Source organism: Bidens hawaiensis, unplaced genomic scaffold (genome assembly GCF_021521415.1).
Source record: "Bidens hawaiensis isolate Kalapana, Puna unplaced genomic scaffold, B.hawaiensis_p1.1 tig00008029_1, whole genome shotgun sequence".
NCBI classification, from domain to species: Eukaryota; Viridiplantae; Streptophyta; class Magnoliopsida; order Asterales; family Asteraceae; genus Bidens; species Bidens hawaiensis.
The window spans coordinates 285023-300719 of NW_027491562.1; the positions used below are offsets into that span (position 1 = coordinate 285023).

A 15697-nucleotide genomic window follows, 5' to 3' on the forward strand; every position below is an offset into this window, starting at 1 on the left:
TCTGATACCAAATGTTAGGGGTATCAGAGAAGAACAAAAGAGATTTTGGGACAATTTTCTGGTTTATATTGAACTTCAAAAACAACTAGTTACAAAGAGGAAATGAAAGTACTGTGAATGAAAAAGTGATTATAAAAAACAAACTAGCCTATCACTTAAATAGATAAAAAAAACAAACTGTAAACAACCCACGTAGCGTAGCATGAACTCCATGTTCTCCATTTACTCTTTCAAGTAACTTCCAACTACTTCTCTCACTTTCTCGTACAACTTGTTTCCTAAGTCAACATTAATTTAACACCACTGATAGTCTTTCTTAACCAAAACTACCGGTGCGGCAAATGAACTTTGGCTGTTACAGATAATTCCCGCATCTAGTAATTCCTGAGTCGTTTTTTCTATCACATCTTTCTGTATCGTCGGGTATCTATAAGGCCGCTGACTAATGGGAAGAGTACCCTCCTTAAGAGCGATACGGTGGTCAAATGGCCGTGATGGGGGAAGCCCAACCGGGGGTTGAAATACCTCTTCATAAGCTTTTAGTAGAGCTGCCCAAGGAGACTCCTTGACCTGCCCTTCCTGGTCGACTAACACACGTGATGTGTAGGCCTGGCCGGTTTCCTCATTAGCTAATTGTAGGCTAAAAATCTGGACACCACCACCTTTTGCATGCTTTTGTTGTAACCCTTCCATTTTTTCCACTGTACACAACGACACCTTATTGTTTTGTAGGCCCCTCAACTCATATCGCTTACCTTCAAACTCAAACCTCTTAGTCATTTTCTGGAAGTTCCATAAAATATCTTGCAGGGGCAAGAGCCCTTGTATTCCTAGGACCATATCATAATCTCCCAATGTAATCAGTAGTACTTCACTTGTAAACCAATGCCCTTGCATGGACCATTTAAATTCGGGACACAACTGAGTGCATGTGAGCTTTTTCCGGTACGCCACCCCGACTTGGATCAGACTAATATCCTCAACCGGGCATTGAATTTTTTTAGCCATTCTATTATCAATGAAGTTATGGGTTGGTCTGGGATCAATAAGGATATGTAGCTGTCGGTTTCCCATTGATCCTTGTACCCGCATGGTAGAGTAAGAGGGAATACGTGTGAGGGCATGAATGGAGATATGGTGTTCATTCTCCTCCCACTCAGATTCTGGTTCCTCTGTCTCGTTATCTTCTTCATCGTCTACTTCGATCATATAAACTTTCCCTCGGGGTCGAGCACACGTGTGTCCAGACACGAACTTTTTGGTACACCAAAAGAATTCACCCTTCGCCCGTTTCTGTTCCAACTCTTTATTAGTAAGGCCTCGGGGGCCGTTCACCGGCTTGGCCGGTTGATTGGGGGTGGGTAAGAGCGGGAGTTTGGTAGCGTTGGTGGGTGGTGCAATCCTGGAATTGTTGCTGCTCCGTGTGTTTCCCGCATTCCATCTCCCTTTGTTAAACTTTTGCTCCAAATTTTCATTGTTTAAGGCTTGGGTCTTAGCCAACCCATATGCCTCATGCAGAGTACGTGGCTTAAACATCCTAACCGGTCCCCTAATGTTCGGTTTAAGAGCCTTAAGATAGAGGCTCACAGCTTGGGATTCGCTCAATGTAACCTTGTTCAATAATGCATCAAAAGAAGTGTTAAGATCCTGTAACGAACCCTTTGAGTGAGGGAAACTAGTTCTTCCAAGGGATCCTCAAACATGGCATTAGAAAAACGCGCTGAAATAGAACTTATATAATCGTCCCACGGAATTTCGGTGACGGTAGCATTCCGTGTTTTCATGAAAGCCTTGTGCCATTGAAGTGCATCCCCCTCTAAGTGAACAACGGCACACCTGAGTTTAGTCTCGTCCGGAGTCTCATCCATTGCGAAAAAGTGTTCGCAACGGTAGACCCATCCTTCCACGTCTTCGCCAGAGAACTTCGGAAATTTAACCTTCCCTATCCGCAAAGGTTTGGTACCCCCCGCATCTGCACCACTTCCCGAGGACGACGAACCAAATACAGATCCACTGCCGCTCGACTGGTTCGATTTATCCCGCATCGCCTTTAGGATCTCTTCTTGCTGTTTGGACGATTGTTCTTTCTGTTTCATTAGTGCTGATAGGGCCGCTTAGATCTTGGAGATGGCCTTGTCATGAGTCTTGAGGGTGTTATCAATCTCCTGATTGCGTGTGTTCGTCATGATCACGAGCAGTTCTGGCGAGAGATCGGAACGGCTCTGATACCCTTGATAGGTTCAAAGAGAAAGCTAGGGGAATAGAAGTAAATCTGATTTCTGGATAGCCTCTAGAGAATAGATCGATTAGTACGAATAAAGCTTATTGCTATTTATTTTTTATGCATTCTTTCCTTTGTGCATGTGTTAGGGACTAGTTTGGTGTTTCCCCTGTTATTTAGAGGTGTCTTGTGAACATTGCTAGTTTTCATTATGGGTATAACCCTAATTGATCTATTCTCTGGAGGCCATCCAGAAATCATTTTTACATCTATTCCCCTAGCTTTCTCTTAGAACCTATCAGGGAGGCTCGGAGGATGTACGAACTGCACCATCGGCCAGGGCACAAGCTTATATATATATATATGTGTGTGTGTGTGTGTGTGTGATTGTGTGTTTGTGTTTGTTTTGGTGTTAAAAAGGTTATTTGCAATTATTTATGAGATAATTACATGCTGAGAATGGTTTTTGCTTTTAATAAATCGACCGATAAAAGTTTTATCCATGCACATTAGCGAATAAAAATATTTTCATTAAGGCCTACGAGCCTTTTTATTTTGGCTCAGCCGAGGTATTTAAGTTCTCGAAGACGGCCCTGCTCTCGTCCCCACCCTCTCATTTGGAATTCTGAACAAACACTACCCCATGTAAACCGATACAATCTATAGTACTCAAGCACATCACTAGAATCAGTTTGTTGTTCGCTTGCCTTATGTTTTGATGTAATCACTAATTTTCAGTTTTTTAAAAACAAATCAAAACTTCAAGAAATGTATCATTCACCTTATATTGTAGTTTTACTTATTTAAACAGATTTACACAAATTTAAGTAATGTAAAAATTTGACACAGCTTACATTATAATACTAATGTGTAAAGCTAATCATGAAAATGTATTGGGATCCAAGAAAAATGAAATTATTTCTTGTTGGGTTGTGTCGGAGGATTTTTGAAATTCAGATCTTCATACAATCATTACCCTTTAATTTTTATATGTATATAAAAATGATTACGCCATAGGGATAAATTTGTTTACCCTGTTTTTGATCCAAGTAAAAGAGTTCACTTTTATGTCTTCCACCGTTGATGGCTACCGTTTAGATTTGTTATCGCTACAGGCGACACAAATACACCAAAATGTTACTAGTCTAATTTCGACTCGTAACACAAATTATTTTATAGAAAATACAACTTTAAATAAACTAAATAGTAATTATAAAAAACTAAGGATAAAGGATAGAACACCCAAGACTATATGATATTGTAGGGGTGAACAAATTAACCATCATAACCGTAAACTGAACCATTACCGGCATAACCGAACCGATTTTAACCGAGAACTGATATAATCGATAGGTCGGTTTAATGAATTTTTGAAAACCGCCAAATGTGGGTCGGTTTTGGATAATTTTAATTCCAAACTCGCCATAACCGAACTGCCCTATTTATGTAACTATTAATCGAAAAATAAGGGTTTGTAAATTAGAATTAGTGCATGGGCATGATATTTTTACAATATTGGCGTTACAGAAAAAAGTTCTCCACACCTATTAGAATTTAGGCAAATAATAATAATATTGGTGATATTGGTTACCATATTCATTCTAATGTTCCATAATTGTCATTCTAAATTTCCAACCAAATTGTCATTTCAATTATTTAATATGTCAATTAGATATGTATATTTCATATTTTACATTAAAAAAGGGAAAATTACCAAAATAAGCATCTTTGACCAATTTCTTTCTAAAATAGACATCCCTTTTTACCATACATCTCTGCAATCATTGATTTTTGACCAATAAACAAGTGACAAGTCAGCGAAGTCGGCTAAAGCCTTAGCCGCCACTTTATGGACACAGAGTTTTATGAAAAGTAAACGGGACCCGTCTTTTGCCTATAAAAATTCGACACGTGTCAAATGCGGCTAAACTTAACCTACATCTATGGTTATTTAGCTGGCATCCTTGACTATTAGTAGGCTTCGGGATATGTGTCTATTCACTTAGCCGACTCCAAATATTCCTTCTTAGCCGGCTCCAACTCAGCTTGTAGGCTAAGGCTTCATTTAGCCGTCTTCTTTTTTCATTTTGTTGTCTAATTTTAGCTGCCAAAATTTAATGTTTTACCAACCTTACCAATCCTATTAAATGTTTAGCCGACTTCTATCTTTTTATCTATTAGCCGTATTCTTAGCCTGTGTGAATATAACCCCCAAATTAAATTTAGTCGGTGTAAATTTAGTCCCGGAATCAAGCCGGCTAAATATTTAATAGGGATGGTAAGTTTGGTAAACTATTCAATTTTGGCGGCTAAAGCCGAGTAAATAACGACGTTAACAAACTATTCAATGATGATCTTGTGTGATAAGAAAGTAAAAAAGTTTGATATGGTGAAAATGGTTTTATAAGATGGAGTGAAGATGGTTGTATAGTTTTATAAGAATGATTGGTGAAAAAATAAATTTGGATTGGTAATTATATTTATTTTTTATGGCTAAAACATGTCGGCTTCTTAGCCCGTGTAAATTTAGCCCCCAAATTAAGATTTAATAGAGCTGGTACGGTTGGTTAACTATTCAATTTTGACGGCTAAAATTAGACGGTTAAAAGAAAAAAAAAAGAGGACGGCTAAGTGAAGCTTTAGCCTACAAGCCAGTAAACGACGACGTTAACAAACATATATTTTTATTTAAATGAGGATCTTGTGTGATAAGAAAGTAAAAAACGTTTAATATGGTGAAAATGATTTTATAAAATAGAGTGAAGATAGTTGTATAGTTTTATAAGAATGGTTGGTGAAAATTAAATTTGGGTAGGTAAATGCATTTATTTCTGATGGCTAAAACATGCCGGCTAGGAATAAAATAATTGACGGCTAGGAGAAAAACAATTGACGGCTAAGAGAAAAAAAAGAAACTGACTAAATATTCAATTGAGTAGGTAAAAGTATTAATTTGAGGGCTAAATTTACACCGGCTAATAGATAAAAAGATAGAAGTCGGCTAAATATTTAATAAGATTGGTAAGGTTGGTAAAATATTCAATTTTGGCGGCTTAAATTAGACGGCAAAATGAAAAAAAAAACGACTAAGTGAAGCCTTAGCCCCTACAAGCCGAGTTGGAGCCGGCTAAGAAAGAATATTTGGAGCCAGCTAAGTGAATAGACACATATCCTGAAGCTGGCTAAGAGTCAAGGATGCCGACTAAATAATTATAGATGTAGGCTAAGTTTAGCCGCCTTTGACACATGTCGAATTTTTATAGCCTAAAGGCGGGCCGCGTTTACTTTTCATAAAATTTCGTGTCCATAAAGTGGCGGCTAAGATTTAGCCTCCTTAGCCGGCTTCGCTGACGTGTCACTTGTTTATTGGTAAAAAATCAATGATTAAAAAGATGTAGGCTAAAAATGGATGTCTATTTTGGAAAAAAATTGGTCAAAGATGCTTATTTTGTTAATTTTCCCCATTAAAAATTCCACAATACAATTAGTGACTATTCAGTGTTCACTATCATACAGAGGGATTGTTTATTTTAATCACGGTTAACCGACTCGTTATAACGTTAAAACCGATTAACCGAAACCGCCATGACAGATCGGTTATGGGTTTGGCCAAAAACCGCCCCAAACCGACCTATGCACACCCCATTATTGATTATGTTAATTGAATTGGTATATGCTATGGGTGAAATTTTATTGAGCATGATTGTTATTGTTAATTACATTAGTATATTGTCTAGTATAGTCTGCTACAGATACTTTTATAAACACATCTATAAACCGCTTATTTTGGTTTAAAGGACAAAATGTTTGGTTCGAAAAGTGAAAGAAAATCAAGAAACCCACACCTATCAGGTTCAACAAATTTCACTACTTTGTTTAATGTGACCACCAAAGATAAAAACATGAGTCAGATAAACTATAAGGAATTTTAGGTATGGTAAAAGAGCATTCATATTAACTTTTTGTTTGAGAAATCTTTAAAATTTTTTAAGAGAATCACTTGTTTGTGAGTGGAGAGAGAAATTTTAAAGAGATGATTAAATTTTAAATAAATTTGGAGGAACACCGTTAATGCTTTATTTATTATTTAATATATTTGAAAATAGTTGTAAGTGAATGAAAGAGAAAAAATGATAAAGAGGTAGAAAGAATATTATTTAATTATTGTATATAAGAGAGAAAATATAGTATTTTTGAGTGTAATTATGAAGATAGAAATAGAGGAGATGATGTGAATGCTCTAACACCATATAATTTGATCAAAACAGGTAATGCATTTGTATCATTTTTGTAGCATTGTAGTATAAAAGGTATAAAGTTAAACTAGAAAAGCCCAAACAAATGACAGCAAATTGTATAGTTTAAGGCTTTAGGCCCAATTCCGAGAACCAAAATTCTATGTAATAATCAACACAGAGATATACATAAAAGTGGTAAAACTAGATAAGTAGTGTCAGAAACACGTATCTTAAAATGTGGGCTACACAATACGACTCTATATAGTTGTGGATTTCTTCTTTTGTGGCGTTTCTAGATTAGTTTGGTTTGGAACGTCAAAATTAGCATGGATAGTTGACATCCCGTAATATGACAGTTCATTCGAAGGTATTGGGTAATTCCAAATGTTATTAGAGGAGAAGGGGCACTCATGAGTATTACCTATGCACTGGTCAATCATGTACTGCCACCTCATTTCTACCCTTAATTACCCACAAACCACAAAGTTACTAGCAACACATACCCACAAGTACCCTAGAACTTTATTAATTCATTTTAATTCTAAAATGATCAACAATGAATCAATTTTGTGTGGCAAACCTTTGCCATGAAATGAAACCATATACCTTACCCACATGGTGTGGGGTGATATTGCCATATGATTTGAAAGCCATACACCCTACCTATATGGTTTCCCTTCCTCTCTTAAAAAAAACCAATAACAATACAACAAAACAATTATTGTGTGAACATCATATTTTGACCCTCATTTTATCATTTTATTTAACTTTTAAGCGTTCATTTACAGTATATTCAATTTACGTTAATTTTGACATATAAAATATTCTTTAAAAGATGTTCATAAAATGGATCAACTTGTAAAACGTTAGACTAACATAAGACCAATCCCTTAAAGCAACCATGTGTGCGGGTTCAACTCGAAACCGAACCAACCAATCCCTTAAATTTTTCTTTTTAAAACCGAATATGTACTATATATAGGGCATGTTTAATAAGGAGCTTTTTGCTTTAAACAAACTCATACACATTAAAAATCCTTGTTTGGTTGGAAGAGCTTAAATCTTTTAGGTTAGGAGATAAAAACTCCGTATTTGAACGCTTTAACTAGCAGCGTTTAAAAAAACCTACAAGCTTTTAGCATTCAAATTACATAAATAACATTCCAATATATATATATATATATATATATATATATATATGTGTGTGTGTGTGTGTGTGTTTAAGTTCAAGAGAGAAATGATATTAGTGCGAGAAATAAATATTAACCACTAGTTTTATTTTAGGTTTTAAATATTTATTAAATAAATAAAACTATGTAAATAAAACAATAAATGCACTCTCTCTCTTTTCAATTAATACAAATAATATAATCATAATAAACCTCTCTCTAATTAATATATCTAACTAATTTAACTATAATAGTTAAAAAGATAAAAAACACTACTTTAGTTTTATTTTGTATTTACACATTTTTCATTTTATTCAACATAAATACAATTTATTCATATAATACTATTTCTTTATATTAAAAAAATAATTTCCACTCAGTTTATTAGCATATATCAACGTGTTTTTTAATACTAAATATCAAAACATAATATATATATTTTTTCAATTGGAATGCCTATAAAAATTATTGTCATAAATAATAATAAATAAATATCATACAAATGTGTCCATTAAATGTAAACAATAAATATACAACCTACACAAAGTTATATAACCTACACTTGTTTTGAGCAATAAAAACGTACAACATACAAAAAGCATACAATTTACATATGTAATTCGACATCAACAATTATATATACTATACAAAGATACACATATCCTATACATGCGTAGGTTATATGTTTTCGTATGTAGGTTATATGTTTTCTTATTCTTAGAACAAGTGTAAGTTATATGTTTTTGAGTAGGTTATTCTTTATTGACATTTAATGCAAACATGTGTAAGACAGTTTTTTGTATTAGTCATCACAATGTAACTACGTGTTGATGGACATTGATATGTTGAGTTTGAAGAAATTGGTTTTGAATAAAAATAATTAATGTATGAATAAATTGTATTTGTGTAAGATAAAATTTTCATGTGTCGGTTATATGTTTTCGTGTGCGTGTGTATTTTATTGATGATGAATTTTGTGTGTAGGTTATATTTTTTTCTTCTGTAGGTTATATGTTGTCTTATTCTTAGAACACGTGTAGATTATACGTTTTTGTGTAGGTTGTATGTTTTATGTTGATATCCAATGCAAACACATATAAATAGTTTTTTGGTATTATTCATTATAATGTAAGTATGTGTTGATGGATATTAATATATTGAGTTGGAAGAAATTAGTTTTGGATGTAAGGAAATTTTAATGTATGAATAAATTATACTTGTGTAGGGTAAAAATTCAAGACACAAAAAATAAGTTATAAAAATAAATGAGTTCTTAATATTTTCCAATTATAATAATTTAATTAGTTATATTAATTAAGTAGATAAGTATTATGATTTGTTAGTTATATTAATTGAAGAAAGAGAATAATTAATACTTTCTTTATTTAGCTTTAAGCATTTAAAACTTAAAACAAAACTAGTGGCCCATATTCATTTCTCGCATTTCTTTCAGTAATATCATTTCTCTCTTGAACCATCCCATACTTGGACGTTGGATTAACTTATAAACACAGTTCTAAATATCAGAGTTAATTAAAACATTCGAGAAATAATAATAAAGGTCAACCATTCATTACAAACATTCACAACTTGTTTTTTAAAACATAACATAAAATATAATATTAAATCATCATGACAAATCTTCAGATGCCAGCCTCTTCAATCCTGCCATGTGTCCCCCTCAAGCCAGCTGTCTCAGTCTACTTACTTGCGTGCATACTAAAAGTCAGCTACGCTGAGTGAGTTCTAGTTAATCAGGCAACATACAATCCATTCACATACGTATACAAAGATACATATTACATACTTAGCATGTTACCTTTATTTCATTCGTACATACATACTTTCTTTATTTCTTTCATACTCTCATACATTCTTTCATACTATCACACTTTCATACTTTCATAATACATACATAACGATCTTTACCATCTCAGATATTAGTAGGGTCTGGTCCCTTTCTTCTCTATCTCAGATATTATTATGGTTTGGTCCATTTCTTCTCTATCTTAGATATTATTAGGGTCTGGTCCCTTTTTTCTCTATCTTAGATATTATTAGGGTCTGGTCCGTTCTATCTCAGATATTGTTAAGGTTTGGTCCCTTCTTTCCATACACCATACATATGCTTCCTTACAGGTACATACTATTATATACTTTCACACATACACTTAATCATTTATATATCTTTAATGCATCTTATGTAAAACTCACCTTTCCTGGCGATACGTGCAATATCCGAAGATTGTTCACGTACCGACAAGTATTCATTCATAACCCCAGTCATTATCACATAAATCATATAAGTCACACACTTACCTCTTAGGATAAGTGTATTTACTAATCACATCGAGTATGCACACAGTCCCGAAAACATAACAAGGAAATGGGGGCTAGAAACTCACCTGAGCTCGCTTCTTTTCAAAGTTAATGGTAACTCCTATCTTTATCTGGGCGCGACTAACTGTATAACAATTACACGTATCAATTAACTATCACTATCCATATCAAATTTCTAGTTTAATATAACCCTCAACGAACAGCTGTCTGGGGACAGCGCCCCTGGCAGCGGGGTTCCAGGGGCGGCAGCTCCTAGCAGGGTCCAAGGAGCAGAGCCCCTGGCTGGGGTTAAGCTGCCAGGTCAGCTTGGAAAAAATTTATTTTCATTAACTGTTCTTAACAAAATTTCCATTAGATTTCTTTAATAATATTTTATTTGCTAACCCATTCGTTATAAGGAATGGTCTCTAGGTTGAGCCTCATTCGTTATGACGAGTGTTTCCTTTCGTAACGAATGGTCTGATCTGAGACGAATGAATGCATAAAGAATGACAAAGGCCATTCGTGCTTCCTATAAGACGAATGAAAGGCTCATTCGTTACGGGAGCACATGAATGTTTCTATAACGAATGGCTCCATTCACTGTCTGATCTAACGAATGAATGGGTAATGAATGAGTAAGATCATTCGTGACTCCTCTAGGACGAATGGAAGGCTCATTTGTTACCGGAACATACGATTGCACCTTATTCGTTATGGTTGTCTAACAAATGATTAGCTATTCGTTCAACATGACGAATGAGCATCAGTTTTATCCAAAACTTTGACTCAGAGGTCAAAGTCAAAATCGTAAAGAACACATTTGGTTAACCACACACCAGATCTGTAATTATCCTTCAAATCACAGTGAAACAACACGATTTTGGTATCAATAGACTCGTATACACGTCACCTACAAACCCTAACCCACCAAACATCAAATCATTACGTCTAAATGGTGCAGTTGATTAATATATGCATACGACTCTTCAAGCTAACAACTACCCTATCAAACGTTAAAGAATTTCAACGAGAATCGTTGCGTTTGATTTGTTTTTGCATTTTTATGTAGATCTAGGAATACTAAACGAGCTGACAAGTGTTTCATTATAAACATACCTTTAAACGAGTCGATATACGAGCACGATCTAGTCTTGATGTTGGTTTGGTTCTTCACAACGTTCTAGCACCAACAGGTTCGGGTCTTTTCCTCCGGATCTTGGCTCGGGATATAGGGTGGTGTTCGTGTGTGTTTTTGAAGGTGTAGGCTATGGTGTAGAGATGGATAAAAATGTAAAGGAATAGGGTTTAAGGGGTATATATACTACCTTAAGCCCCATGGACCTAAGGCCCATTCCATCTCTTATTCCATCTTTTAAAGTCCAAGCCCTCCCTCTAATAGTTTATTCACCCAATACTGATAAATGACATATTATTGAATAAAAAAATTTCCTCTATTAATATTATCTAAAGTAGGATGTTACATATATATATATATATATATATATATATATATATTGTAACATCCTGTTTGAGGGGGACACATGGCATGATTGAAGAGGCTGGAATATGAAGATTCTTCATGATGTTTTGATACTATGTTTTATGTTATGTTTTAAAAGACAAGATATGATAGTTTGTAATGAATGGTTGACCTTTATTATTATACCGCGAAAATTTTAATTAACTATGATATTTAGAACTGTGTCTATGAGTAAATCCAACGACCAAAGTAGGGCACCAGGACTGGGGCCTTACAAGTTTGTATCAGAGCATAGGTTCGAGAGAATTAAGCATCCTACATACTTAGACTCGAACAGAGAATGGGAATTAAGAAAAAAAAGAAAGAAGATACCAGTTCTAGCAAGCCATGTGTCACTCAAGCAAGCTAAGTAAAGGTAAAGTACATGATTAATTTTATGTGTAAGGTAAGAATGTGTATGGAAGTTAGATTAATAGAGATAGGAGTATATGATTATATGAATTGCTTGATTGTCTAACTGTTAGAAGTAGAACTAGCACAAGTGGACTCACAAAGGGAAGTGTATAGTACACGGAGAGTAACGTGATCGGCTAATCACAGCTGGCCACTGTTATTAACTGTTAGCCTTACTATCCTTGTACTAAATAGTTCCTTAAGTGATGACGTTTGTGCTTCTTTATATAATACAAATGGCTGGAGTGATATACATTTATTTATACATCTTGGAGCCCGTGTAAAGTTGTGTTTCTTTAATGTTTTGAGTTTGGTTTGATTCGTGTTTCGTTTATCTTTCTTTAATTTAAGTTTTGAGTCATGTATGTTATAGTTATAGTGTTTTAACTCTTTTGGTGTCTTGCATGTTAAGCTTTAATTCTTTCTATCATTTTATGCGAAGTTTGAGTTCGTTTTGTTCGTTGATTATTACATGATTATTCCACTTAGCGTTTCGATTTGTTTTCATGTAGATGGTGATTTATAAAGCAAGGGAACCAAGGTCTAGAAGGTTCTAAGCATTACTTGGAGTTCAAGGAAGATAAATATCAAGATTTGGCAACAAATAACAAGAGATAATACAAAAAAAATCGGTGCCCACTTTGGAGTAAGCCGCGCCGCGCGAAGGCAAGCCCAAGGGGGGCCGCGCGGTGCCTAGTGCCCACTGGTCAGCCCGTCTTTGCAAGTCCAAGTCCGATATCTCGATATATAAACATCATTATGTCTCTAGCCGAGGAGAAGCTTGTTAGCAGTCGATTTTGAGAGGAGAACCAAGGTTTTGAAGGTGTTTTTGAGGCTAGGAATCAAGGAGGATCATCGAGCTTTCATACAAGTGTTCAAGGGTCGATTAAGAAGGGTTCTTTCATTCTTTTTCCTCATCTTTGTTCACTCTCTATCATGATTTTCTTTTGTTTTAGTTATTTGGCTACCTAGGTTTGATGAACATGTTTGATGCATGATTCATGTTTTGGACTAATGTTTTGATTATGGTTTCGTTATATTAATAGTAAAGACTTGATTTTGCTTTCATGATGCATAAGAGTGTTTATTTTCTTGATTGATTGTTAATTATAGCTTCACATAGATCTTTAATATTTTGATTGTGTTCTTTAGATTTAGGGTTTATGTTTAATCATTACTTGGTGTTTTGATTATTGTGATTGAGTGGGCCCATTAGATCATAGAAGTTAGTTGATAGTTGGTTAGGGTATTGAATGTTCTGCTAAATTCCAATAGCTATAAGGTGAGGAGTTGTTCATGTGTCTTTGGTCAATTGCATGCTAGGATAGATAGTGACAATATTCTTGCTTATTGTGTTGATCCATGTTCATCATGTCATGTTAGCTTATCAAGTTATCTAGGGTTTAGTGTTTCGTGAGATTACTTGCCTAAGATACTATTAATTAACTCTATTTGATAACTGTAAGGAAATCAATATAACTGATTGCTTAATAATCTAATAACTGTTCTTTGGGATTTCGTTTGATTCAGTCAAGGGTCCTTTAGGGTTTGTTAGATGAATATGTTTAGAAATCAGTTTCCATAATCATGTTATTTGTCCATTGCTTGATGATTGTTGATACATGGGATTCTTACCTAGGTAGATTCCTCCTCTGATTGGTTTTGATCTCGTTATTAATTGCTTGTTTTCTAGTTTACTTGTTTAATTGCTTTCTTAGTTTAATCTTAGTTTAAAAACCCCCTTTAAACATTAATAACAAATAGTCGTGTCGTAAGTCGAGTCTAATTAATTAATTAACGTAATTTATAGAGTCCCGTGGGTTCGATATTCCGGACTTACTTAGCTTTAGTACAATTGACCGGTTCACTTGCCGGTGTTTTGTGTAGTTGAGTCTTAAGTCTAGTTTTTATTACTTGTTTAGTTTAGTTAATATTTAACTGACTGTTTCTAGCACATCAAGTTTTTGGCGCCGTTGCCGGGGACTCTTGGCGATTGCTTTAATAGCTTTACTTGGACTTACTTGCTATATTTTTGCTATTTTTTTATTTTTGTTTGAGTCGTAGGAGTCTAATTTAAGTTTTAGTATATTTTTAAGTTTTCGAGTCTACTCACTTGGTCTTTTGCGTTTTCAGGTTTATGCCACATCTTCGTTCGCAAGGACCACCGTCAGAAGCTAGTTCGTTACAAAAATCATCTCCACCCAGTTCACCACCAGAAAGCCCGAGAAGTCAGCCAGACGTTCAAATGGCCGACGATAGAACTATTGCTGCTCAAGCTTTCGATGGCTTAACCGGAAACCAGTCATGCATCGTCGTTCCCGCAATCAACAATCGTAACTCGTAGCAAATCCCGTCATACGTCATGAACAACATCGTTCAAACTAATCAGTTCACGGGGCGTGATGACGAGGATGCACCAGCTTACATCAACCGACTTTACCGCGTTTTGAAAACGTTTAATTTACAAGGTGCTACCGAAGATGCTATTTTCTTACATCTGTTTCCGTTATAACTTGCAGGTAAAACAGCTACTTGGCTTGACACTCAGCCGCCTGGCACGTTCACCACTTGGGAAGCACTACGCTCTGCATTTATCAAGAGATACTTCCCACCGGCTAAAGCGGCTATTGTTCGCGATCAGATTCACTCGTTTCACATGGAGCCGGGGGAGCAATATTGTCATGCTTGGGAGCGTTTTCAGAACATGCTAGATCATTGCTCACAGAATGGTCTTACACCATAGGCTCTCGTGAAAAATTTTACAATGGATTGAACTATGAAACCCAAGTTCGGTTCGACACGGCCACGGGAGGAAGTTTACTGGCAAATAAAAATGTCACCGAGTGTAACGAGATGTTTAAGAGCTTCGCTCAATCGGACCTTGCCAAAGAGCCACATCGCGGGAATTCCACTCCCGTCAGCAGTACATCCTCATCCGCTCGAGGTGTACACCAGGTTAATCTGGATACTAGTGTGGCTGTTGCTTTGGAATCATTAACTCAAGAGGTTAAGGAGCTGAAGGCCAAGGTAGACAGGTGTGAATTTTGTAGAGGTGGACATGGTACGTTGGAGTGCCCGGTGATGAATCAACAGGTTGACTTTTTTGCTGGTCAGAATAGGTTTCCCAATAATTACGACAACAACAGTCAGAATTGGAACACTTATAAGAACCCGAAACAAAATAATTCTAACTGGCGTCCATCGGGTGCACCACCCGGATTTCAAAACTGTTATAACCAAGTACAAGGTCAGTATTTTAATAATAATAACGCCGATGGTACTAATGTTCAAAATAATGTGCAGGATTCGAATGGTGGACTTGGGCATTTTGAAGAGATGATGAAGCTAATCTTGGATAGAGATCAAGTTACACAAGAAAAGTTAGCCGACCACGATTCGCTCTTCAAGAATCAACAATCTTCTATTCTCGATATTCAAAGGACGGTTGGTGATTTTGCTCGTCGTTTAGAAGAAAGGCCCCCAGGTCAGTTTTCGGGTATCCCTCAAACTAATCCGGCTGCTCAATTGAACGTCATCTCCACTTGTAGTGGTAGGTTTGGTCCGGAGGTAGTTAGTAGAGAAATTAGGGAAGATAGGGACGATGAGTTGATAGATGAGGAGATAGAGGTAGAGGCTTCAGGTAAGTCACATAGTACAACACCAATCATAGAGCCGCAAGTTAAGAAAAACACCGATAAGAAGCCGGTTGGAGCCCGACCACCACCACACACCATTGACCTAGCCTATGTCCCGTATCCCGCTCGTCTAAAGAATCAAAAGTATAAAAAAGAATATGGGCATTTTCTTAATATAT

General features: G+C 35.7%; 1 protein-coding gene across 1 annotated transcript; it reads right to left on the bottom strand.

The window, feature by feature from the left end:
- Positions 1–294: 294 nt before the first annotated feature.
- Positions 295–2096, bottom strand: LOC143636597 (uncharacterized). The gene is made up of 2 exons (XM_077104159.1): positions 1659–2096; positions 295–1611 (listed from the first exon to the last, which is right to left on the bottom strand). The coding sequence occupies exons 1-2, from the start codon at positions 2094–2096 to the stop codon at positions 295–297; spliced, it is 1755 nt and encodes a 584-aa protein (XP_076960274.1).
- Between the last annotated feature and the right edge of the window lie 13601 nt (positions 2097–15697).